General features: G+C 40.9%; 1 protein-coding gene across 7 annotated transcripts in view; it reads right to left on the bottom strand.

Moving 5' to 3' along the window:
- Nucleotides 1–1,271: 1,271 nt before the first annotated feature.
- Nucleotides 1,272–25,914, bottom strand: part of RASGEF1B (RasGEF domain family member 1B) — a 157,600-nt gene continuing 132,957 nt past the window's right edge. For 5 of the 7 annotated variants that reach the window (XM_050710596.1, XM_050710597.1, XM_050710598.1 and 2 more), the window contains 13 exons: nucleotides 20,240–20,422; nucleotides 18,371–18,493; nucleotides 17,358–17,495; nucleotides 12,926–13,138; nucleotides 12,753–12,827; nucleotides 11,642–11,737; nucleotides 10,927–11,029; nucleotides 10,109–10,188; nucleotides 8,738–8,833; nucleotides 5,790–5,885; nucleotides 4,428–4,551; nucleotides 3,702–3,774; nucleotides 2,051–2,553 (listed from right to left, as the gene is read on the bottom strand). In XM_050710596.1, the coding sequence (XP_050566553.1) occupies nucleotides 2,529–2,553; nucleotides 3,702–3,774; nucleotides 4,428–4,551; nucleotides 5,790–5,885; nucleotides 8,738–8,833; nucleotides 10,109–10,188; nucleotides 10,927–11,029; nucleotides 11,642–11,737; nucleotides 12,753–12,827; nucleotides 12,926–13,138; nucleotides 17,358–17,495; nucleotides 18,371–18,493; nucleotides 20,240–20,422 (1,425 nt within the window). In that variant the 3' untranslated portion in view covers nucleotides 2,051–2,528. Of the gene's footprint in view, nucleotides 1,362–2,050; nucleotides 2,554–3,701; nucleotides 3,775–4,427; nucleotides 4,552–5,789; nucleotides 5,886–8,737; nucleotides 8,834–10,108; nucleotides 10,189–10,926; nucleotides 11,030–11,641; nucleotides 11,738–12,752; nucleotides 12,828–12,925; nucleotides 13,139–17,357; nucleotides 17,496–18,370; nucleotides 18,494–20,239; nucleotides 20,423–25,596; nucleotides 25,693–25,914 lie in introns of those variants that run through there. The other 2 variants (XR_007708257.1, XM_050710599.1) reach the window with 2 other exon arrangements.

Here is a 25,914-nt window from a genome sequence, read left to right on the forward strand (position 1 = left end):
TCCTTGTAACTACTCATTTCTGAGTCTGCAATGTTTCCTTTAGGAGCTGGTTAGCCATACAAGTCATTCTCTCTCTCATTTGCTACAGGTACAAGCTACTAGCTGTTTTCAAGCCCATAATAACAGCCTAGCAGTAGCTCAATATTCACAGTGGGCACCCAGAACAGAAGGTTCACAGAACGTGGGAGGAGAGGGTACAGAGTGTGATGAGATCTGCATCACTCTAACATCAAACGCTGAGTTTATAACACCTAAAGGAGCAGCCTCTGGCTTGCCTGGGGCTAAGGAATTTGCATTCTCCTTTCAAGCACCAGTCGCAGCCTCCTGCACCTGCTGCCCAGCTACTGTGCTGAGGAAGCAGCCGCCTCCTCTGTTGCTGTGTGCTTCCTCTTCTCTGTAAGAACCTGGCCCACAAGACAACACCCAGAGCCCACAGGCTGGAGGGAGGCAGCTTAATGCTATTTCTCCTTTCATTTACAAAGGCTCTATTCAAATACATAAATAACAAATCCATTTCTAAGCCAGGCATGTAGTCAAATTGTGTTACAGTGCAGAAGGGAAGTGGCTAAGTTATTTTCACAAGTAATCTAACCCTTTGCTACAGACTGTGACTTTCCTTAGAAATAAAAATGTAAAAAAGAAGGGTAATAAGGATGCAAATATTGTGTCATGGAAGCTACTTTCATTTATGAACCTTATGATGGTATCAGCCTATTTTTAGGAGATGTAGAAGAGGAATACACCATTTTTGTCAGCACTGTACATCAACTAAGTCCTGCCTGTAAGCCTCAACAATGGGAAGGGCTGTAGAGGGAAAGGTTGGAAAGCCCTCACCTGACAAAAGCTGGGATGCAAGTCTGTGAACTGCCAAAGTCTCCTTTCAAAGAGCTGGTCTCTTCTTTCTCCTCCACCCTAACTCACTGAATGGGAGAAGAGGAGAGGAATCCTTCTCCAATGTCAGGGCTTGAGGCACTCCCATAGCTGGCGCTCACGGAATACGCAACTCACTGATTTCCAGTACCTTGTACCAGCAAACAGGTAGTAATTAAGGACAGTATGTATTCTTATTATTCTTATTGCTTAAGGCTACTTCAGCATGTTCTTACGGAACTCAGAAATTAAATACTTGCCTGAAAAAGGATGGTCAGAAATTAAACACCAGCTTACCTGAAAACTCAAGATATACAGTGCAACAAATAGATATCTTTATTCTTATTTCTTTGCCTTTTTTTTTTTTTTTTAAGTAACAGTGGCAGGATAATTGCAAATACCTGTTTTTCCAAGTATGTGCCTTTGCTTAGTAATTTCACATCCAGGGTGATCTACAGCTACAGTTTCTTTTTTTCCTCATCAGGTTCTTCCTAGGATAAATAGAGTGGCTAAATATTCAGAGCTACTACAAACTTATTAGGTGTGTAACACAGTGAACTACTTCACAGTCATAACTATAATCCATAAAGCAAACAAAGGGAGACTGCTTTGTTCACAGATGTAGTTGAGAAGAAGCCTCTTTTTTTTTTTTTTCTTTTCCTTTTTGGCATCTTGCTATTTCTGTCATACTGGATTGTGTTCTCCATTGTTACCCTCTCAAAAAAGCTATTATAAAAATGATTTAAAAACATACTTTCATATTTTAACATAGCTTGTACATTAGTTTCTCAAAGACCATTCTAGAAAATTCAGCTTGTTCAACCTAATAAAAGAAGGTCAAGTATGGAAAATAAGAGTAACAAAACAGCATAGTAAAAATAAGAATGTCTGTAGCATGTAGTGGTTAGTTGTAAACAACTGAAAGTAAAAAAAAAAAAAGCTCTCTAGAAGTTGTAAAATAGTCCAAGCTACAGAGCTACTATATTTTTCTACCAGGTGTGTTTTCTACCACAGCCTTAATTTTTATTACTTTATATTTTTAAATAACTTAATAATGAGTTTGTCTGCCAGCAGCCAACTCAAAAACATAATGGAAAAAGAAAAAAAATAGCCACCATTACAGTGGCGGGGAGAAACTCTCCCTCCCCAGCAGCCAATACGTTGTGTCCAGTCCTTTCCCTTGTTAGCAATCCCAGTCAGGCCAAGTTCCTATATTCAGCTTATTATGAATGAAGTTCTTCAATGCAAACCTGGATTTCACTGAAAGGAATGGTAATTTTTTCCCCTCCATAATCCAGTATTAACTCTGCAGAGTCCTTGTAGCAGCTAGCTCCAGCATAAGGAGGGGGTAAAATACTTCATCCAGGTGTGAAATGATTCATAGGCGGCATCTGAGCTCTTCAAAGGGTTCTGCCAGCACTGTCTTCAATCAATAGTTAAGCCAAGAGTGGGCTGTGATTTAATTTCATCTGTCTGATGTGAGAAGCTGCCTGTTTGTTCTTGAGTTAACTTGTCTCATCTTTGTTGACAAGGTATTTCAACTGACTGCAGTTTTCATCACCTTGAACGCTGCTCAGTACACAAAGAAATAAACCACGCCATGCCCCTTGATGAGCCACAAAATGTAGCAACAGCAGAAACAGCAGCCATCTCGTGCATTAGACTCTGCCCAGAAGCGTTGACCTGAAACAAAGAGGTAAATGTAAAGAAGACAACCATTATGTACATCTTCTCAGATAGCTTTGGAGTGACTCACGTAAGGATCCCGTGGAACTGAGGTCAGCATTACCACAGATCCATCCCCGAGTCTTTCTCTGTCCATCTCGCCTCTGTGTGGGATGCACTGGGCCAGAGTGACCATGCACTGATTGTAATTCTCCTTTTTCCTCCCCTCCCCAAATTCACTGGGACTAGTCAAATGTAACTCTTACATCCCCTCATGATATCCCAGGAAAAAACACCATGGTTGCAGTGCACAGCTGCCTCCCAGAGTGGATCAGGAGAATTGGGGTGTTATACTCATGGGTGCCTCCAGGTGTTATCACACCAGCTGCCAGAAACAGTGACAAGAACAATTGCCTAATGGTCAGTTCCTTGGGATAGTGGTAGTTTAAAAACTGACGTGGAGGTGTGGCTTATGGGTGAAAACACAGATCTATACCTATTTAATTCTAAGTCTCCATCTAGGTACCTGATGAGTTTTCTCTGCTGCCATAAATTCACCTTTTTTTTTTTTAATAAGTTAATTGGCAAAGCAGAAGCTAAACCAGTGCTGCAATAGCTCCTGTATCTTTCCATAATTAATAAAACGAAAGAATTGACTAGGCTATGTTCAGCCAGCAGTGAAAGGAAAGCTAGCATTTGCTGCAATTCCTTTTTCCCACACTGGACTCTAAATCATTACCTGGTTTCATGAATACATTTGACGCAGAATGATCATTGTGCAAACCTCTCTGAAAACCTAGGTGCAGAAAGGGATGGAGTGACTCCAGAAATGTCTGCTTGAAACCAGAGCGCTCTATAGTACTTGCAAGGAAGTACAGATTTCTTTGAAGTTTAGAATGTGTTTTTCCTACACTGAATAATGTAAGAAATTAATATACACAATTACTTGTTTTAATTCCAATCTCCTAAGGGAGAGAAGGCTTGAGAGGGCTAGAGATAAAGACTGTGCTCATTTTTCTAAGAGTCCCAGAGTGAAAGGGGAATTTGTACAGATGCAGTGCCCCATCTGTTGAAACATACAGCATGCCATTTGGTTTTAACTGTTTGATGCTAGCTCCATATCCTATTCTCTTTATTTATTGATGCGAGTAACCTTTGACACAAACCTCAGAGTCTTCCATCTGTCCTTTTCAATGTGATTCTCAGGACTTTCGCTCTCATAAGAAGCCAAGTAAAGTGCTGCAATCACAAGCAAATACAATATATTAAACCTACTGGCATTTTTAAGTGTGCTCTCCCTGGAAAATGGATGGAAGTTAATTGAAGCAGGCTTATATTATCCATCCCTCAGACGAGGACTCCAGATTCCCATTAGAAAGTACAGCATTTTGCTTATAATTACATACAGACAATACTAACAAAAAGTGTATGAGAACAAAGACTACCCTGAAGGAGAAAAACAACTATTGGAAACTGAAAAGCATGAGAGTGGAAGAAAGCACTCAGAAGGAAAAACTGAGCCCAGGGCAATGGTGCTTTACAAGAAAACAGCCAAGTCCCAGTTTTCTTTCTCAAGCAGCACCCTTTTAAGTGTCCTGAAAGTCCATATATATACACTTCAGATGATATTTACAGGGACCACATATCCAAATCATTTTTTTTCATTCCATTTTAGAGAAAAGGACAAAGTTGATTTTCCTAGGCCACATGCACATCATGTGAAAAATCTTATTTTCCCTCTCATTTGTAAGGGAGAAGCATTTTTTAACTTCCCAGGCAAAGATGTTTCGGGTCAGTCTTTTTTTTTACTGGGAAGAAGCAATGAGTTAACATGGACAGAGACAAGCAATAGTCAGTGACACCCGACCTGCACGAAGTCCAGAGCTCCTTACCATCATCACTGAAGACTGGGATGGTGAGCAAATACTGCAGAATCTTCCGATCCCTTTCAAATGGACACTCCACTTGTTTCCATGTCATAAATTCACTGACTTGTTTTGCTAATTCCCAAAATTTCTGCCAGAGTAGAACAGGAAACAAAACAGATGCTACATTGGAGAGTACTAATTACCTGAACATTTTTGAAAGAGAGAGAGAGCCCTCAGTTTCAAGCCCAAGGCTTGGGAACTTTCCAGCTTTTAAACTAGTACTGAACATGACTGAACAACTCAGCTTCTAACTTTTGTGTTCCTGCTTCAACCTGGGATGACTTCCCACTCCTCCACCATGGTGAAATTGTTGTTAATCATGAATATAAATAGTAGATCATGATTTGCACTCAAGTTCTTTTCAAGGAGCTGATAATAGTTCTATGCCTAACTTTTAAGTTTGATGATGCTTATTGTTTGCCTGTTTCACAGTGAAGCATTTAGTAATTTTCACATCAAGTCTCCAGATGCTTCATACTGACATTTTGAAATCCAGATGTTCCATTTTTAAGTTAATCAATCTGAAACGCTCATTTTTCTTGCTGGAAGCTTATGCCAAAAGTAAAAATTCCCCATGTAGTGTGTTGATGTCACTCATTGACAAGCTCTTTCAAGAGAAGTTTAACACGTCTCAAGAGCACTTGGCTTCTTTGTGAAAAAGGGCATTCCAGACTATAAACATTGCCTAACTTTAGAACCAGGCTAGTTGAGGCTGATTACAAGAAGTGAAATTACTGTAATTTTGTGTGAGTGACCCAAGCTTCTTTAAAACAAAGCACAAGAAAACAAATGATTTGGTAATCCACACTGTCAGATAAGAAGTGTAAATTCAAAGGCAGAAGAACTCCTGAAAGGGACTCAGAACTTCTTCACTGCTGCTCTGTCGCACATTTCTTCAGAGACAATCTCTAACTGTCATGCACAAAATTACTGCATGTGTATCTTGACAAAGAATGGACATAACTTTTACATTTGGAATTTGAAAAGAAGACCCAAAATACTAAATTGCATGATTTTTGGTTAGGCATAATAAACATGTGAATTGAAATGTTTAGATGAATTTGAGCACTGGGAAGAAGTTCTGACTTTCCCCACTAAAAACTGTGACTGTTGAATAGGTTTCTATAAACACTCCAACTTCAGCAAAAATGCATTTTCCTGACTACCTCTCAGCTCCTGTGAGAAGTAACAGATATATTCAAATTACAGTCTAGTTTTGCTTTCCTAGAATCCAGTGGAAGCTGAATCGTGGTCTGCCTTCAGCCTTCTGCTGAAGGGGCTGAGGCTATATAAACACCCCACTCAGTGCCACATTGCTCTACTTACTTCAAAATTGACATGACCATTTGGAAGACGATTGGCACAGCCCTCATTGAGGAAGTAAATATCTTTGATCAAGAGGCTGAAGAAAGGTATCACGATCTAAGGAAAGAACAAGAATATTCTCAGTCTTGTACTGAATCAAAACATACTGCTCTATAGAGAACAATTAAGTGAAGGCAGGTGGTAGAAAAGGTAAACAAAATACCAAATGACTAAGATCTATATAATTTCTCTTTCAATCCACAGAATTTTTGTGTTCACTACATTTTATAATACATAAAGTCCTCCCTCGGATGGTAAGCTAATCCCTGTGATTTCCTTTCCACGTTTGTGCCAAACAACTGTTTCCACTATCTTGAAGGCTTCATGACATGTAGCTCTCTCAAGGTCACAATTTCAGCACCCATTAGCACTCCACTGCTTGTCCAGTGTGGCTACAAGGTGTGTTTAGAACAACAGTTTGCCTAGCTCACTTCATTTCTATTTCTTTTCCCTCTTACTTTCACTTTCTCGTATTTCTTTGCAGATTCCAGAACATACAACTCAAGAGGTGCCTACTTCTTGCACATACTTTATCAACAACTACATGGAAGTCAATAGCTGGGATAAAATGCTGTGGGGAGCTGAGGAAATCCTGACCAAAAATCAAACCCAAAGGCAAGAGCTGACAGTACATTGTCATCTGCTGGGCTCCTACTATAACCTCTTAGTGCTTCCATTGCCTTAAGACTGCATTTATCTCCACCCTCCCCTAACAGTGTGTGCCTCCAGAACTAGCATGGCCTCTAACTCTGTTCTGCTTCTTAGAGTAGGTACACTATAGATTCTCAGGCTCAGGAAACTGTCTACATACAACAGACCAAAGCTGGCAGTGGAAGAAACAAAAGCATGCAATTTAATCACAGCAGGCCACCAAGCAACAACATGAAAGGCAAGGCTTCAACCTCTTTAACACAGGGGTTGAAATGCAACCAGGTAGGCACAAAATCTCGTGGTTTCAGTAGGCACTGAGTAAACAGGCCAGCATACAAAATATTTGTTGGAATGGCTATTCATATAAGAATGAAGACATGAAGAAGTGAGATCAATTCACTGAAACAGAAGAATTTTCATCCAATAAAAGGTGATGCTGTGTTGCCTCCCTGGAAGTTGACATTAACCTCCACTTGTGCCCCAAATTTCTGCAGGGTATCTCTTCATAGTGCAGCTATCCCTCTTGACAGGGACTTGTCTGGTAAACGAGGGGAGATCTAAGCTAAAGAACAATATGACAAAGTTTGGAGCTATAAGCCCACTTAAATAGATGACTTTTGATCTACAATTCTGTGAGCTCAAGCAAGAAATTGATCCTTACCACTGACTGGTTCAAAACAGAACACTTCCTGCTGACTGAACAAATCCAAGTATTTGCCTTTGGAGAATGCTGGAACATGCTTACATTCTGAAAATGACTGCATTTCAATTTGCATCCTACAAAAATTTGCATAGCTGCACATCCTTGTTGCAACTGAGCACAAAACAAATATCACCATATCACAAATTCCAAGCGAGACTTGGCTGCAATATTGAAATATGTAAAAGTTCTTTCTTTGAAGTCTTAAAATTCACTTTTCTCTCTCAAAAAAAAAACCAACATTTAAACTTCCGATGTTTTGAATGCTGTGCAAACAGATCCTTAGGACTCAGGAAAAAAAAAAAAAAGAAAAAAAACAGATTTTATTTACATGTGTATAACATCAGTATAGACAGGCAGTCTGCACATGGAATTGCTTCATCCTGCCTGGTAGTTTAAATTATTTGATGAGCACCAAGACCAGGTTTATTAAACACAGAATAAAGTGCTAAAGTTGTAAGCAGTTGATGAACAACAGCTCCTAAGTGGATGGCAGCTAGGAAGCTATTTGGCTCCCTTCCACAAAAACTACAACCAGGACTCTGCATGAATGTGCGACCAAATCCACCTTATTTCTTAGAAGCTAATTATTTTAAAAAGTAAAGAAAGATGCCACCTCTGTTAATGCATAATTTGCAGTCATTCCAGAAATCTGCAAAGGGGGATTTTAACCCACTGTATCCCACTAATACCTGATTCAGCTCACCTATCCACTAAAACTCCAGAGTATATTTAATGCTCATCTAACAAATACTGTACATGAAGGGCACTCCCCAGGATTTAGACAGAAGTTCTGTCTAGATTCGAGTTTTGGAGTATCTTTTCTGAGTAGATTTTAAAGCTTTTCCACCCCAAACTGTAAACCATTTAAAAGAGAGAGATGTTCGTTTCAGTCTCTTTGCAACCACTAGTTAAACTTCGCATGTTTAGTTTGTCCTCTAACATTTTCAGCAACATTTCTTCTTCTTCAGCAATTATCAGTCCCTCTCCTTTGCAAATCCCACATGCAAAGAACATTATTCATAAAAGAAACACACAGACAGAAACACTAGAGGCCAACTTCCAGATTCTGAAGAACTACAATATTTCCCCAAATTAGACACCTCTGAACTAACATGCATTACCCACAGTTAGGCCAGTTGATCTCCTCTCCTTTTTTTGGCATAAAAACACCACTCTCCCAGTTCTCCTCTGTCTTTCATGTCAAAGTATAAATGAGCTGAGGCAATGTATATTAGTTAATATAAATAATCAAATCATTCACTACACGTTTGCAACTTTCAGCCAGTACCAAACAAGACTGGATTTCAGCAGACTGCTGTGACAGTCATTTTCTTGATCCACCTGGTTTCCTCAAATATTGCATTTATCTAGGTGCCAGCTTACAGGCAGTATTTAGATATTCTGAATAGACAGGGATTCAGTTTTGAGATTTTATTTTTTTTTAAAAACACTGAGGTAGAACTGTTGAAAATCAAACTCCCCAGACAAAAGCTTACCATGTGACTTAACAAGCTTATTTCTTTTCTGCCCATTGCCAAGTCATTTGCAAACATACCTTCTCTCTGTTGCTATGAGCTGTCAGGGACCTCTGAGCGGCTCCACGCAGAGCAGTCCGGTAATTATAAAAATTGCTGGAAGGGTCCATCTGATGCTACAAAGCATGAAGAAATGTAAATAATGAGCTTCAGAGAGCCAGCGTACTCACCACACACAACACTTTTTCACTTGAGCAACTATTTTAAAAAGCAAGAGGTCTGTGTAAGAGCACCACAAACACAGCCTTTTAAAGGACTGTGGCATCTCTTTATCTGTTCTTTCAATCAGAACAGAAATGTGATTTAAAAAATGTTCGCTCATCACAACAAGAGTCAGGGGCAGGAAAGCGAAGGCAGGCACTATGGACCTTTTCTTTCCCTCTTCACCAATAAAGTAGCTTCAGCTTTAACTCAAAAGCCAAAATCATGAACTAAGACAACAGTGGGTCTTGACACTAATATTCTACTCTTCCTACGTATGCAGATTTCTCAGAGCTGACTTGGCTGCAGTGGCAGAGTAAGATCAGGCAGCTAAAGCTGCTAGTGGCCAGGATGACTGCATCGCTCATGAAACACGCCCTTAACCAGCAAAGCCCAGCCTGCATAATAGGTTTGAATTAAATAGGACTGTGATATTAAGAGCTGATTAAGAGCTTTGCAGCCACCCCTTGACACAAGGAAGGCTATCTCCCACCCAAGGGTGGGGGAAGCAAGTGTGAAGTGGCTACAACTGTCCGGTTTTAATCTGTTGTCATAGCCCGAGTCAAATCTCTGGATGATATTAATAAACATTCCGTGTTTGCGTCATGACCAGAACATCACATTGTCTCTGTATTACTTATAGTCTGAGTTAACCGATTGCCATGTAGACCAAGCTAATTAACTTGTTGGTAAATAATCTGTTGGGTAGATCACAAATTCTTGTATTACTGCACCTACATGATCTTTGCAAAAGGCATCTGCTACCTGAAAGTAATTGGCAATCAATCAATTCAAGATGAATTTCTCTGAATGGACAAGGCAGCTGCCTTACAGCTAAACTGCATTTTCAAAGGCAGAACTGCATTAGGTGAATCCACACCAACCTCTTCTAATACATCTGCCTCTCAAGATGTTACCTACTTCCCCCCCCCCCTTTTTTTTTTTTTTTTTAAATCACAGTACTGCCACTGTTTTTTAGAAGTAACAAGGCAGTTACTTCAGCGTCCTTCTTCCAGGTTGAAAGAGCACAAGATAACTGAAACATTCTTATTACACCTTCTGGAATGTCCACTAAGAACATATATATATACTAAATTAAACATGTCAGAAAGCAGCCATACTTGCATTTCAGAGCTGCTTAAAGTAGCATGCTACTAACAGCCACGTGTCCAAGTACTGGTCAAACTTACCTCAAGAATATCAAACTTGGCTGTCTTCACTTTTGCCCATGTTTTCTTTAATCGAGAGACAGGACTCATGTTCATGCCAGCTGGATGTAAGAGAGAGAAATTGTTTGAACATTCAGAAATCTTTGAGGTGGCTAAGGCTGGTAAGTATTTCTAGAGCAAAGGAGCTATTAACAATAACAAATATTTTCAGCAGAGATACTCTAAAGTCAGACTTACTGTTTTCTTGAAATTCCAGTGGTAAAAAAACATTGGAAACAAAAATCAACATCTTTTACAGAAAAATCTCTCAAAAAATACCATGCTATAAGTTCCTGTGGTCTCGATAAATGTGAATATGGAGTAAAAAAGTCAAATGAGTTGTCTTAACACCACCTTTTACAAATTTAATGGAAATCTACGGTATCTGGGAAATTTTACCATTTCCATAAATATTCCCAATATTTTCCTATCTGATATAAAAGTGTGGAATTTTTAAACTGCTAGGATATTTATGGTGCTGTAGAAATAATAAAAGACATCAATCCTCCATATTACAGGAGGAGTGTCTATTCCAACTTAGCATTAAAACTTGTTTCAAAAAGCAGAGATTTAGATCTCTGAAGAGTTACAGTGAAAACTTAGCTTTTTCTGTGATGTACACTAAAGAGTAATCAATTTCTTACATGTGTAATACTACAAAAACATCTAGCAATTCTCTGCCATCTCCCCTCCCAACTGCACGTCGCTGAGCATGTTAAGCAGTAGAGTTCCCTATGAAGCACCACAATTCATTTATCCAGATTCAAACAGGGACAAAACATCTCATGATGCATACTTACAAATAATAGCCATTAAGGAGTTAAAGTTGCCAATATTAAAACATTCCCGTGCCACATCAATGAAATATTCTATCACTCTTGCTCTGTGCTTCTTCTTCACAGGCTGCAAGAGATGACATTGAAGCGTTACTTCCAGCTGGAAACAGAGAGCTCTAACCCAACCCCAAAAGAAAAAACACCTACAAAGGTCTTTTCCACGTGTACCATGACTTTACACTGTTTTTTTACACTGTTTTTACACTGCTTTTTTTTACACTTTACCTATAGATTAAATCACACTATTGTCTTCAGAACGTCAGAATGGAAACGACAAGCCAGACAGCTGGCAGATAGAGAGCAAGGACAACAGATAAGGATGCTCTGCAAAGAAGAAGGGTACGATGAACAGCTGAGCAGAGAAGGGTGTCAGCACACAGGAGAGAATAGATGGCTCCATTCATGAGGGATAACAGGAGAGAAGGGCCAGACCCATTCCTGTGCCAAGGAGGACTAATGCAGTATAACATCACCACTTGGTCATATGAACAATGCGGACACACAAGTATGATGCTGAAAACATGCAACTTATTTCCTCTTCAGACACACATGAATACGTGTGGAACTGAGAGAATGGAAAGTCCAAGGGTATACTGAAGGGACACCAAACCTAAAAAGGCTCCACGGTTTTGACAACTAGACTAAGCAAAACCTTTTAGCAGATAAAGTCCTTGCTTACCATACAGATTTCTGTTGCAACCAAGTAACTGAGCCTGTTGAACCATTCTACATAGGCTTCCAGATTACGGGTCTTCTTTCGACCTCCGTAGCAGCTCTGCAGAAGAAAAAGAGCAATTTTTACTGTAATCTTCACCTTTTCTCTATGAGAGACCTTTTGGCTTTCTGCCTTGCCATCCCGAGACCCTGTCAAGTAACCAGGATCAACTCAATTACCCTCAAACAAAAACCTTAGAAGTAAAGCAGCAGTGATAGCATCTGGGTATGCATCACTTCTTCCTGAGCTGTTGGCTCAGTAAAGCACTCAAGCAGCCATGCAGAATCCATCACCTGCTCTTAATCCCACCAGCATGCTTTGGGGAATTAGGATAGATTTGTGCAAACAATCAAAGATAAATATCTGCTTAATATTAAATTAAAATAACTTCGAGAGACTGTCTCACAAAAATACAAATTATAAGCTTGGGTCATCCTATTCTGTTCATCAGTTTTAGGTTGGATAGTAACTCTAGTGTTAACTGCCTGACTTATGCTCTTTAAATTAACTGTGCTAAAGTCATCTTGAAACCAGCACCTAAAGAGGTAACTCCAGCATACTTAGCTAAAAATACAGTGTTTTTAACCTTCATTTTATGTGGATATAGAGCTCACCGCCTGCTTTTCATGATGAGTGCGCTCTACCTACAGACTGCCCCAGTTGTCAGTCTGCTGCAAAGAGTTCAAAAGTTTAGTAAAAGGAAGAACAGATGTTAAAAATGAGTAATGCAAAAGCCAAAGTTAATCTCAGCTTTTTCCAGCAGAAGACTAACTACGTAGGTGGATGGAAGAAAACATTCAGAGGATTAAGTTTCCCCTTAGTTTAAATCAGAAAAAATAGCAAATGTGTTAAACTGATTTCAATTTGTTTTCTGAGTTCTGGAGCTCCTGGACATGTCCTCCAGAAAGAAAAAGCACTGATAAAACAAAATTGTTAAGAGGAGTACAGAAGCATTTTCACTTTACAGTTTGCTTCTGCTAGTTCTAATTTGTTTGCTGGAACTTCTAGTTCACAGGCACCTGAACTCTAGGATGTTAAATGCCACACTTCGGAGCTGCTCAAGATCTCTAATTACCTTGTCATTATCCAAAGGGTCCTTTTGCACAAATGCCTGGACAAATTCTTCTGGTCCAATATAATTAAGTCTCTCCTAAAAAAAGCACACAAGCAATCAAGTCAGATCCTAGGTTAACGTGCATATCAAAAGGAGGAGAAGGACGAAATCATAATGGAGAAATAAAAACTCACAAGCTCTATGTGTGTAAGCTGCTGAGCTAATGCGTAGGGATCGTTGCAGACTGTGATTATGTCCCTCTGGATGGACTGGGGCTTGGTCTTTAAGACTGTGAGGCGATCTGTGGACGTTGCATTAATTTTTGCAAGTACTTCCTCATACTGGCTAACAGTTGCGAGCTTTCGAAGCAGGTTCTGGAGGAGCTGCTGTACGTTCTTCCGATACATCTGTCACGACATGAAACAATTGGGAGACATTCTCAAAATGTGCGAGGATACTATATACAGTCTGCATGACACCAAAATGGAATGATGCTGATGCCTGACAATCCTGTTGTAAACATAGGACACATTCTAGTATGTGAGTATCTGATACTGACATTTCATCAGAACAAAAGGAATCCAGATGAGCATTTAAACACTGATTGTCTCAGGGCTTTAACAGTGACTTGACTAGCCAAGTTACGACAGGAACAATATGCAGAATGCTCTGCATCGAATGAAGTACCAGTCGTGATAAAATACAAGAAATGAAAATTCTCCACCTTCTGCTGCTTAGGACTGCAAATAAATCCCAACAACATATGGTCATTTAGTGATGATAATAGGGCCTACTTCACTCTGGGGTGAAACAAGACCAGTTTCACCTAAGTCAGAGTTAAAAGGTGCAGTATATCTGAGAGAAAGGAGAATAGTATAAAGCCATCTTTCCTTCTTTCATCCTGCAGGCCTCTCCGTGTTGCCCTGTTTAATTTACCAGAAGAACAAATTTGCGTAAGAGCAGGACTTGACTTATGTAGACAGAACTCTGTAACAGCCCCCCAGGTGGTCGCTTTTCCAAATTCCAGATACCAGCCTACAGATATTAATGGAAAACAAAAGTAGTTGAAAAAATGAGCATCCAAAACACCTATTGGCAGCCCACCATAGTGTGATCAGTCAAAGGCCTGAATGTTTCCTGCATTCTAATGAATTTGTGTTTCTCTACGAATCTGTCATTTACATGGATTTCCAAATTCAACCAAATACAGCAGCATTGTTTTGGGTCAAATTCATTCTTGAGGTCCATGGTATTCAACCAAGGCTAAACTTGGCTTGTTACTTGGTAAATAATCACCTTCTGGTTTCTATATATTTTGATTTTCTAGACAAATACACACTGCAATGTTTTTCACTGAGGGGCGGTGTGGGAAGAGAACGGGGGATCCTAAACTTTTCAAAAAAAAGGATCAACACACTCCTCATGAAGACACAAATATTATTTCAAGTGGTGCACTTCAATAAATAGGTGCTAGGTGACATACACAAATATGCCTCACTGACCTATTTCCCTTCCAAATTCTTTGAAATTTGATTTAAAAGAACTTAATGAAGCATTTTCTTGCCGAGCTGGTAAACAACCAAGATTGAAAAAGCATCTGAAATACTTTGGATGTGTTCTGGCTTATTGTGGAAATTGCCTAACAATTAGTGGGTCAATCTTAAGAGCAAAACTAATAAACATTGTCTGAAATTGTTCTTTCTGTCAACCCAAACAGGGAAAAAAACTGGTGAAGATGTGAAGCCAAGCTACCTGAGCTCTTGGTTTAGCATGACCATACAGAACAAGATATCTTGAACTCTTAGGCTGCAGCACCCTGCTCCCTAAACTCTTATTTCAACTTCAAAAAATTACGCACTCCTCTTTCCTGGTAGATGATAGGTAAACAAGTTTACATGTCAGTTTCTTTGAACACCTGATGATTAACTTGTCTGTTACCTCCTATATTGATGCAGCAACATGAGCTATCAGATCAAGATTATCATTGATACATCTTCCTAAATAGTATTCTTTTTCTTAAGGCCTTTTTTTAATTAAAAAAAACAAAAAACAAAAAAAAAATCCCTCTATATTTGTACCACACCTAGCAAGCCTTCTAGCCACAAATAAAGGGAAGAATGCTGATATTTATTTATATTTGAAAACCTCTGAGGTTTGGACAGCACAGAAGAAAGCGATGGGACACTTCACCCGAAGGTCATCTCTTGGTGCCTGTCCTGTACAGACTGTGACTGGAAGTCATTACTGTCTGCTAGATGTGGAATATCATATGCTAAATGAGTTTCCACAGTCACTCCCCCTAAATGATATCATAGTGGAATAAAAGAGAGGTTGGTACAATGTTGGGCTGCGTATGAGAAGACATCGGGATACAGGACACGGCTTTGGTGTGACTCTGCATACATGCATCAAATGTTTTTACAGGAAAAGACACCAATAAGTGTTTACATGGAACTAATCAGGTGACCGGAGGCAATGGCTGATAATGAAGAGCTTCAGAAGACTTCCCTTGAAACAAAGGTCAGTTAAGCAATAAAAGAGACCAGAACAACATCTGGAAATATTTCATGAGCATGACCTCTAAGGACACAGAGAAGGAAAAAGTAGCAGGAATAGAATGAAATTGAGAGGAAAATAAATAAATAAATGAAAGATCAAGGTTCAATATCCCAAAGACTTTTCTGACGGAGAAATATCTTCATGTGGTGAATGGTCTTAGCTGGACCCTTACTGATAGCTCTTAACACCAGTGGAGCACAGTAATTCGGAAAGTGGAATAAGAAGCTACAAGTAAAAGAGATGTAGTGAACAGGAACAGACAACACCGATTCCTTTGTATCCTTCAAAGTAATGACTTACACAAACTAATCCAAGCAATCTGCAGAAAAGCAGACTCAAGGAATTTGCCATTTGCTGTTCCACACAGCTCACAATAATGCACGCCAATTTACTGCAGCGCTTGCTTTCGTCTTTCTAAAGGAAACCTTGAAGTCACTTGGAGGTCTAGCATGGAAGCTAGGAAAGATCTGAAACTCCCTGCCAGAGCAAGATTGCTCCCCACGGATCATTTTCTAGGAGCTTGTCCAACTTCTGCCCTTCTCCTCAACAGATGATTTCACTGTTTAAATGTTGTGTACTGCCAGGAACTTCACTGTAGAAAATCTTTCCCTGTTGCTGTTTCCACCCTGCTTTTGCTCCCATCAACTCAAGTTTCTGCAGGCTAAACAACTCTCCCTCTTTTTATGCCAATGGGTGTTCTTCAAGCGGATGAGAGTCTGCCATCTTACTACTTTTCCTTGAACTGAATGTCAGTTCCCTATCTTCCTTTTAAAAGAGTATCAAGGAACAAAGCAATACTGTGGTAGCACTGTAAAGGGAAATTTGTCTCCCAGCATCCACACTGTGAAAGCAAACTTATTGCCTGTTCACAATCCAAAGCCCCCTATAGATATCCTGTAGCAATTCAAAGTTTGCTCATCAAGTTTGATTTTTTTAATTCATATTCCATACCATATCTCACTCCTTTCCACCCTTCTTCTGTTGTTTCTCCTCCCTTTCACAACACAGAAATTTATTTCAGCTCCTAAATTCATTTTAGGTTTGTTCTTTTTCACCCTTATTTATAGGCTCCCAAGGTCTTTTCAGGCCTTTGGCAGCATTCACACCGCCTCCCAGTAAAGCTTACCTACCAAAGCTCGTTAACAGGCTGTTTTTTGCCTTGTCCATATCATTATTCAAAGGCTTATGTAAGTAACACCAAGCCGAGGAAGACTAGAAGCATGATGCCATTTAGCAATTGCTCTTTGTGTTTATAGTTCTTCCAAATGCCACTCCAATGTCTTTTGCAATCTTAGTATTATGCCAGCTACACATGACCTGCTTATCGAAACTTGTTAACTGCCTTCCCACTAAGTGGGAATAAGCCTTGGATTTTGGTTGAGTTTACTTCAGTACTTACAAGACAAGCATCAATTAAGCAACAAAATATTTCGTAAGACCTCCCTGAAACTTTACTTGCACCTGAGAACTGGCACTTAGAACAAGACCGTTCTTCCTGATTTCCTCATGTGCTGCTTTCAGAGGAAGGAATACAACAGACTTTCTTTGAGTCCATGTCCAATACTTAAAGCACAAGACGATTCTTCCTGATGATTTTCTTTTCAAAACTTTGTCCCAAACCTACTATAACTCTTCCACTGACATAAACATCAGAAGCCCAATTCTAACAAACCTTATTCACACAAATCGAACAAATTACCAGGGGATTTCTCAGATATGCAAGGCTTCCCAGTGTCTTACCCAGCTTCTTCCAAGCAAAATCATTAAGAACAAAAAACAAGCCATGTTGTGCTTGTCTCCACAATGTGCAATTATTTCATGGTTTCAGAGATGTGGTGAACTCTGCCTGTGCTTTGGAGAGGATCTTTTCATGCTTCAAGGTTTCCTCCTAGTCCTAGGTACTGGGCAGAACTTTTTGTCTTCAAGAACTGTCCTTCAAGAACTGCCCTAATAAGTTAGTTTGATTGCCCAGAACCCTATCATGTTATTAACAACAACAACTATGCAATATCAAAGTATTAAAGAACTGCCTTTTAATTCCAGTAACTTTGTGCACAGACAACTTACCTCATCACCACTGGCTATTCTCTGTGCCAGCTCCTTTAAGTTTCTCATCATTCTTTCATCTCGGAAATCATAAGGAAACGTCTCTGTCCATTCAGTCAACAGCTGCAGGATTTTGGGTGCAATTTTTCGTATCCGGTTCTATTGAAAATGGAAAGGAGGAGCATTACATGGAAGAGCAATACAGCACACAGCTAACCCAAAGGAAATATAATCCCTTTCTGTAGGATACCATGGAGCGTAGGGGTATGAAGCTCAGTTAATTTTTTAAGCTTAACTTAAATCTGCACTGGATTACAGGCCAGAGCCAATTGGCTTAACTGGGCTGGAAATTAGGTCCCAGGTAAATGGAAAACCTTAGGAAAAAGAAAAAAAGAAAAACAAAACATATCTATATATCTATATATGTCTTGCCTTCATTATCAGGAGTGTCACAGTGCAAGACTGTTTCTGTAACTAGTGTTTCCGTAATTTATGGCCAACTATCCAAGGGTTAAGCTTCAGTTACCACTTACACATGCACAATACCTTAGAGTGAGAAAATGGTGTAATGATTCACATTTGTTAATTTAATTCATGTTATATTCTACTGGGGAGGAGGTACCATGCAACATCCACATCCTGCTTCCTTTCACTCTAGACACTATACAAACACTGACAAAATGCATTCCCATGTAAGTGGACAGCAAGCTAAGCCACTCCATCAAGACTGAAGCAAGACAGTAGCTTAAGCATGTGAGACACATCAGTGTAATTCCCATTCACGTGCTTAATTCATCGTTATGTCTTTCCAACTTTTTGGCTCTATACGTTAAGGCATTTGGAATGCTGAAACAAAAGCCATCACTGCAGGATATGTCATTAATAGCCATCGCTTTTATTTCTGTCCCTTGCAGTGGTAAATTGAACAGTGCAGCAGCAGCAACAGTCCTCAGGCAGGACGGGCCGAGCAGCGTGAAGATTTCCCAATAATGTCAATGACTAAAAGGTCAGATTTTCAGAGTGAGGGATATTACCTTGTCCAGGCCAGGCTCACTTAGTCTCTGCTGCTCAATGCACAGATGGCAAACTTTGGCCATGAGCTCGTAGGGATGCATGAAGAGGCGTGAACTGAGAAGGAAGGTGAATATGTACGTCCTCTGCAAACAAGAGGAAGACAGAGAAAGGGATAAATCACCACCATTTTGTATTTTCTCAATATTTCTTCTAGACAAATCAGTTCCTAATACTTTAGTATCTGCAAAACAAAACTGTGCATGTGGCTGTGCCAAGTACTATTACTACAGCAGTAGGCATTTAATTGAACACTTGTCATTGCTCCAGACTCAGCATTGTACCATCACGCTTGAGCCAAATTAGGCAAGATTAAACCAAAACAAGACAGGGCTGGGCTGGTTTAGCTCTTGTTATATATGCAGTGTTCTTACAAGCCTAGTACCTGAAATTACTCAGAATAAAATTTCAGCTCATCTCCTGTGCTCTGCAGTACACCTCTGTGAGAACCAGTACCTGATGGTACAACTCTTCCTAGCCCAACAGGGTAAAAAAATCATGCTGCAAGTCCAAGCTATGTAGAGTACCAACACAGATCTTGCTTGCTTCCATATTTCTCTGGTTAAAGCAAGCAGTCCTCAGACAGTGAACAAAAAAATAAGTCAGTTAACCAGACTGCCCAACTTTCCCAACTTCACCACACAGACCATCTCTACCATGCTGTATTTGCTTGTTTGACTTCAGTATACCATGCACCATCACCTCATACTCCCTTTAAGAAGGAAGACCCAAATACTGTTCAACTCTCACAGTACTGCTTGCTTCCTGGGTGAAAGTGGAGGGAGTTACAGAGTTTAGTTCTACAGAATAAAGAAACTCATTCAGGGACTACAAGAAAGGGCTCTTTACCTTGATTTTCCATATATAACAATTTGACCTCACTGTGAGATCAATATTGATCATATGCACTCCAATCCCCACACATTACTAAGGGATTTATGGCACTCATCAGAAAATGTACAACATCTCAATTCTTGGGGCTTGAAATAAATCATGTTTGATAAATCAGTATCTAAGTAGCTACACGTTTAAATTTTGCATTAAGCATTAATGGATAACCAATAACTTAAGCACAGTCCTGTGGTGCTGCTAACCCTGATATAAGTTTCAAAAGCTCCTGTCTTGGAATTGTAAATGCACCTATGACATCAACAAAAGCTGAATACAAGCAGATTTATGTTCTCAGCCAGAGTCTTTCAACAAAAAGTGATGTAGTTTGTCCCTTGGCCACTCCCTTTCCTTTCTTTTGGTATCATTCTCTTTTCTAAATGATATATAAAATATCTCAATGCACCGATGCATCTGGACAGGACAAAAATTCTCAAATGAGGAATGCCCTATTCTCATGTCCAATTGCTGCTGATTCCGAACAATGTGGTACTAGTTTGACATTTCAGTTGCTAATTGCAAAATATGTGTGGGCCTGAGATGAGCTATGGGACACATGCATTAAGAACTGTTTATTCTTAAACTAAACACATTAATCAAGTCATGCTGGTTGTCCTTTCTCCTCAGCTTGCTGTCAAAAGATTCGACAGATTTTTAAGGGTCAATGGTACATACAATCCATCGAACAGTAAGCCACACTAGGTATTTTCTTTATAAATGAGTCACCAGGGTTGCGCTCAATAACAGCAGTAATAAAGGATTAGATTTCCAACATCAGGTGAGTTCCTGCATGCTGAACTCACTTGAAGCATGTTTACCAGCCAGCTGAACCCATTCCTTAGCAATTTCATGTGACGCATTCTGCTTTTGCTGTGCGCCTGAAACCTTCCCTTCCTGAGATACATTAGGCCTAGCCACATAGCTCGCTGGGTGCACATACTTACATCAGGATAGTAATCTACGTTGGGTACTAAGTGCTGGATCAGAGCTTCCAGAGACCCCGACAAGAGGTTGTTGTCATGGTAATAGAGGCCTCCACAGCTGTCCTCTTTGGACTGATAGAGATTCCTGTTGTAGCCGCTACTGTCAAACATCGCTGCAAAGGGAGGTGTCTGCGGCATCCTTTCCTGAGGAGACACATGCACAGAGGAGATACGACTTTATTATCAGAAGGTGCGACACAAAAGGCATTCTACACTCGAGATGGCTTTGCAGTAGGAAAAACAAACAAACAAGCAAACCAATATCACACCCTGGGTCACTCGCACAGAGCAATAACGATTGCATTGTCTTGCAGCCTGTGCAAAGGTCCAGTGAGGGCTCTCATCACTGCCTATCACAATTGCCAGGCTCTTCTTTTGTATCTTGGCATTTCTTTGTTAAATTACAGATAAGAGGATGAGGTTAAGAGTGAGAAGGAACATTCAAGACTCTTGTCAAGAGGTTTTGGGAAAGCAAACTTCCTCTTAACACTTCTGGGCACATGGCATAACGTCCCTCGACAGCTTTGGGCAACCCCCTGACAGCAGAGCCATGAGAGCAGCACGCTGATGTGGCAGCACGTTCAGGCTGTTGGGGGCAGGCAGAGCCCAACGAGTACAGAGGGACAGCATGAAGGGAAACCCTGAAAAAAGGTGGTGCGTGAGGACAGTCTCCTTATGCGACATGACTGCCACATTTTCCTAACTTCACCCTGATAAATCAGCGCTTGGTTTTCCCTTTAAGACTGTGACAGGTGTGATCCAGGCTAAGACCAGATGCTTTGGAGCATCTACCTCCACCTCCACTCCACAGAAATTTGGAAGGATATGTCCACATACAGCTTATAAGTGCTTTCCAAGTTTACCTATGTTTTCAAAGATGCAAGCAGAGTCAAAGCTCTGTTAACCTTCCTCAAAATTTAATAAGAAGGTGAGAAATCCAGCCGTCTGTTTTCCAGCTTCAGTCTCCTAAGGAAAAATGAAGGAATTCCTCACCAGTCTGCATCTCAGTGTCTGCAGAATAAAAATGCCTTACTGAGGAAAACGATGAGCCTGTGCTGTGGGCTGTTCAGCCATCCACGGTAGTGGGTGGGCGGCGAGGGGGATGCGACCACCCATGAGCTCTTTTGGTGACGCAGCATGCAAAAGGGCAGAAAGATAAAATCACTGTGATTACTTGCCGGCTGGTTCTACCCTCCTTCCCTCCCCTCCCCTGCCTTCTGGTAGCAGCCGTTCTTGTCGGTGTAAGGAACCTGGGTTTTTACGGCCTTGACTGCAAGCCAAGTTTATACCCACTTCTACCCACAAATATGGACAGTTTTCAACTCTACTACAGCAGCTACTGTGTGCTGAGTGCTAATGGGCCGCTCATATTTGGGGAGCAGACGCAGCAAATGCAAAATGCTACCGTGTACTGCTTCCACTCCCCTCCACAACTACGAGGCATGGGAGGCTAAATTGTGAAGGTAATTTCTACAGGCTGCCGAGCTTGTGTGCTGACAGAGCATGTGCCTGAAAAGAGCTGTAATGCCTCTGAGCCATCATTGTACGTGCAGATGCTGTAGCTTTTCTCTCCATTGTATCAAATCCTATTTGTGGAAAAGGTTCTTTAGAGCCACAGACCTCGGCAAACACCAGTCTGCAAAGGCACCCGGTTTTGAGAACAACTAGCAATGTGACAGCCCGGAGATAAGTAGCACGCTGCCATCTGTGTGCTCCACAGCTCACAACAAAGCACTTTTCAGAGGGAGCTCGGTAGAGATGAGAAGCTATTAAGTTATTAGCTAGATTCCTGGGGACCTAAAGCACCGCGCACAGAGCCAAAGCCTCCCTGCTTCTGGCAGCACGTCTGGACAATGGAGGCATTCAAACCAGCACAAGACTGAGGGATTCAGTAAGTAAACAATAAGGGAAAGCCAAACTCCAGTGCTACGATAGAGAGGGACAGGGAACAGAGCCTCCTGGCCTACATGACCTGCACTAATCCTGCTTCGCAAGAAGCCAACTGATATTTGCATCAAAAAGGGACAAAGTGAGGAGTCTCCATGTCTGAAAAGTCACATTAGTCACTCTGTGCAGCTGTTCACCCAGGGATACAATTCTGGCCAGCCTGACGAACTGGGGAGAGGAGAAGAATAAAGTAAGTACATGCGCTGCAGCACAAGGTGCAGGCCTGACCCGAACGAGGCTCCTGTACAAGAGACACCGGGCAGGTACGAAGCAGCCCAACTGCTGCCACCCTCTGCAACGATAAAGCATTCTGTGGCATACAGGCTCTTGTTTTTTTGGGCTCTTTGCAAGGCTAGCAAAGTCTAAGAAACCAAATATCAGTTAAAGAGCTTGTGCAATATTTCCTGGGTTTTCAAACTGCGTAAAGCTCACCATGTTTTAAATGCAAACCATGGACTTGAACAAATGTAAAATACTCTACAGTCCACTCGTGTTGAAAGATGTCCTGCTCGTACCACAGTGTAGAAGTTGTTTCAGCTACCATGGTGATGCTTCATAGCCAAAAGACAAGCGGTAATGGAGAGGGTGCAAACTGCCACCCACCCAGCAAGCATTTGTAACCCTGTAGCTGCAAGGCAATGCTCCACAGGGAAAGTAAGAAACACTAGTTTGGTTCTGCAACACCACTTGGCATCAATTTTGGCACTGTAAAAAGCACTATGAGAGGAGCTGGTTTTGATCCAGGTCTCGCATTAACCAAATCAGCCCCATTCAGCGTGAGGCTGGAATCTGCAGAGGTTTTACCCAATGTGACCAGCAAATGCTTGTGATTTCATACAACCATCAGCACCCCAGAGCAGTTAGGTACTATCTGATTTCATCAAAGGCTGAGGTGATACAGTGTTTGGGGAAAAGCCCCCACTTCCATCATACCACTAATGCCGGGCACGGTAAGAACTGGAACAGGTGTGAGTCACAGCAAGGTTTTCTCCAACTCATTTTACACATGCATGGTATGTAATACTACCCTTTAAAATATGTGATTTTTTTTTTTTAGAAAGTCAGCAGGCAGTGCTTAACTCTAATAACTCCCAAAGGGAATGAGACCTTTTAGAAACTTTCAGTCCCCTAGCTCTTAGTACAATTAGTCCCAGAATCACGCAGATCCTTTTTCAGATGGATCTAAATTTGCGACACAGAGCCTCCTCGTGCCTGAATCAAGAGGAAACACAAAAATATCCTTAGGTCATTTCTAGATGTCCTGATTCATAACAATGAAATAAAATTCCACAAAGACTGCCCCTGAAAAGTACATGTTGTTTGCTGTTTGCTCACTTGTTTGCTGTCTATTTCTGGAAGCCACTTGACAGAGATGGTTCGGTTCTGCTTCAGCGAGATGCCATGCCGTACTAGGGAAGAGATGTCCTGTGTGCCCCGAGTTCAGACACGGCAGATTTCATTCCTAAGTGAACAAGACAGAGGGCACGTTCTCTGTGCAATGAAAAGGGATGATACCAAAGTGTGACGGAGATAAATATAGCACAGCCAACAGGATGATTCATATAACACGTGTGCTTTTCCACCAGGGTTCCTCAAGTACCCTGACCCTTTTGTTCTATTTCACATGGAGGTGGAGACAAAAAAGCAGCACACTTCGTTCTAATTAGCTCAGGAGCTAAATACATAACACCAACCCTGCCTTCAGAATAACCTGAGTGGAAGTGAAATGCCAGTCACAGGGCAGAATCTGTCCCACAAAGTCTTGGTGTACAGAGCAGATGCATCTTAGGACCTGAAAATATTGATAAGCCATCACAATACATCTGACAGGCTGGAATTAGAAAAACAGACAGGAAAGATGACTCTAGTGAAAAACATCCCAAGTTAAAATTGGAACTTTTAACCTGGGTTTTGGAAACATTTGGCTATTTCTAACATGCAAAATGTTTATTTATTTATTTATTTTTAATTCTAACTTGATCTGACTTGAAGGAATGAGCACTGAAATAATTTCCTGGCTCTAGAAGTGATGCTTTCCTGTAACAGATGCAAGTCAGTAACTCTGCATTGTGGAAAGACAAATAAAACTTGTTTCTGCATTTGGTATCATCAAGGAGAATGTGAGATCCTGGACATTAAGGTCCCATAACTCTGACTTCAAATAGCATGCTCACAAAAAAGAAGCCTCAACAGTCCTCGCAAGAGCTGTGTAAATAAAATGTCAGAACCGAAGGCGATGCGCTCAAAACCCCACTGTTTCCTACAGTTTCCTTGCCAAGATCCAGTCTGGCAGAACTAAAGGAATCAAGACAAAGCTTCCAGCCTGCCAAGTGCTCATCCAAACCTCTATGTTCAGCAACAGAAAAAAAATCAGTTTTCTACTAGCAGCAGAGGAAGATTGCATTAGTTTGTTTTCTTTTCGTGTACATTAGAGAGCTCAACAGGGGTATAAACCAAAACAAACAATGTGGGTAACTTGCATCCTTCACGGGGGCACCCACAGAGAGGTTCAGTACCAACCTTGAAAGGTGCTTTTAAAGCCACTGCCAAACATCTTCAGCTCTTCTGTTAGTTCAGGTATCTCCCACACCACATGGGGAGTGGTCACCGAATTTGTACCAGTCTGAAAGCACACCTCCTCACACAGGATGCCAACCTCAAATGTGCAATTACATCCCCACAGAGCTGCTTCGCCATACACGTCAGAAACCCCAAACCACATTTACAGAAGGATTGCACTTCCCAGAGTGTTCCTGATGGAGGCCGTTATAAAGTTGGGGTATGGCAAAACAGAAGACTGCTGGGACTACGAATCTTAACAGTTTGCACTAAAATAGGAAAACATGAGCAAGTAAGAATGAGCTTCCCTGGAAACCTATAGAAAGGAAGTAAGGACTAGGTGCTTAGCAGCAACATCCAGCCTTAACTGTTTCTGAAGTGTTTGTGAAAAGTGTAGAGCATTTTATACAACAATCCAGGCTACCCAGAACAAAAGCATACCAGACACAGAGGCCACCCTTCGCATTCCACAAAACCTGGGTGTGTTTGCTTTGTTTACAAAGCATCTGGTTTTTGCACTGAAATGTAAAGTGAAATTCTACAGCTCAGCTATTACCAAGATAAGAAATCTGAAAACTCCCAGATCAGTGCTTCATACGCCTTACGGAAGCAATCAGAACGATCCTAGCTCAAGTTTTGTTTCTTGCAGTTCTTCCCTGACGTATTTCAATTTGCCATACAACTCTGACAGTGTGACTTCAGCACCAACTTTGACTTACACTTGCTTCATCTATATACTGTCCTCCCCAGAAAATACTTGAGAAATGCTTCTTGTAAGAGGCAGAGAACTGTAAATGGTATTTCATACTCACAGAGGAGGTGGAGAGGCAAGTGACATATCTTTTCCTGGATGAAATGGAGAGCAAGATAAGAGGAACTAAGAAGAAATTCACCACAGAGTAACATGAGGGCTGAAACTATATGGAATTGATCCTGCTGGACAGTGACATAACAGCAGAAATATATTTTACATCCAGAAGAGAACAGTGAGCGCATCGTAGCCTCTGGCAGGGCAAGCAAAGATCTCCGGCAGGCAAAACAAAGTAGATGAGCCTTGAGCCACCTCTTCATTTTCACTGAAACAGCAGAGGATGAACAATTTTGTAAAGTTCTCAAAAAATTACCCAGGC

The sequence above is a fragment of the Cygnus atratus genome, chromosome 4 (genome assembly GCF_013377495.2).
Source record: "Cygnus atratus isolate AKBS03 ecotype Queensland, Australia chromosome 4, CAtr_DNAZoo_HiC_assembly, whole genome shotgun sequence".
NCBI classification, from domain to species: domain Eukaryota; kingdom Metazoa; phylum Chordata; class Aves; order Anseriformes; family Anatidae; genus Cygnus; species Cygnus atratus.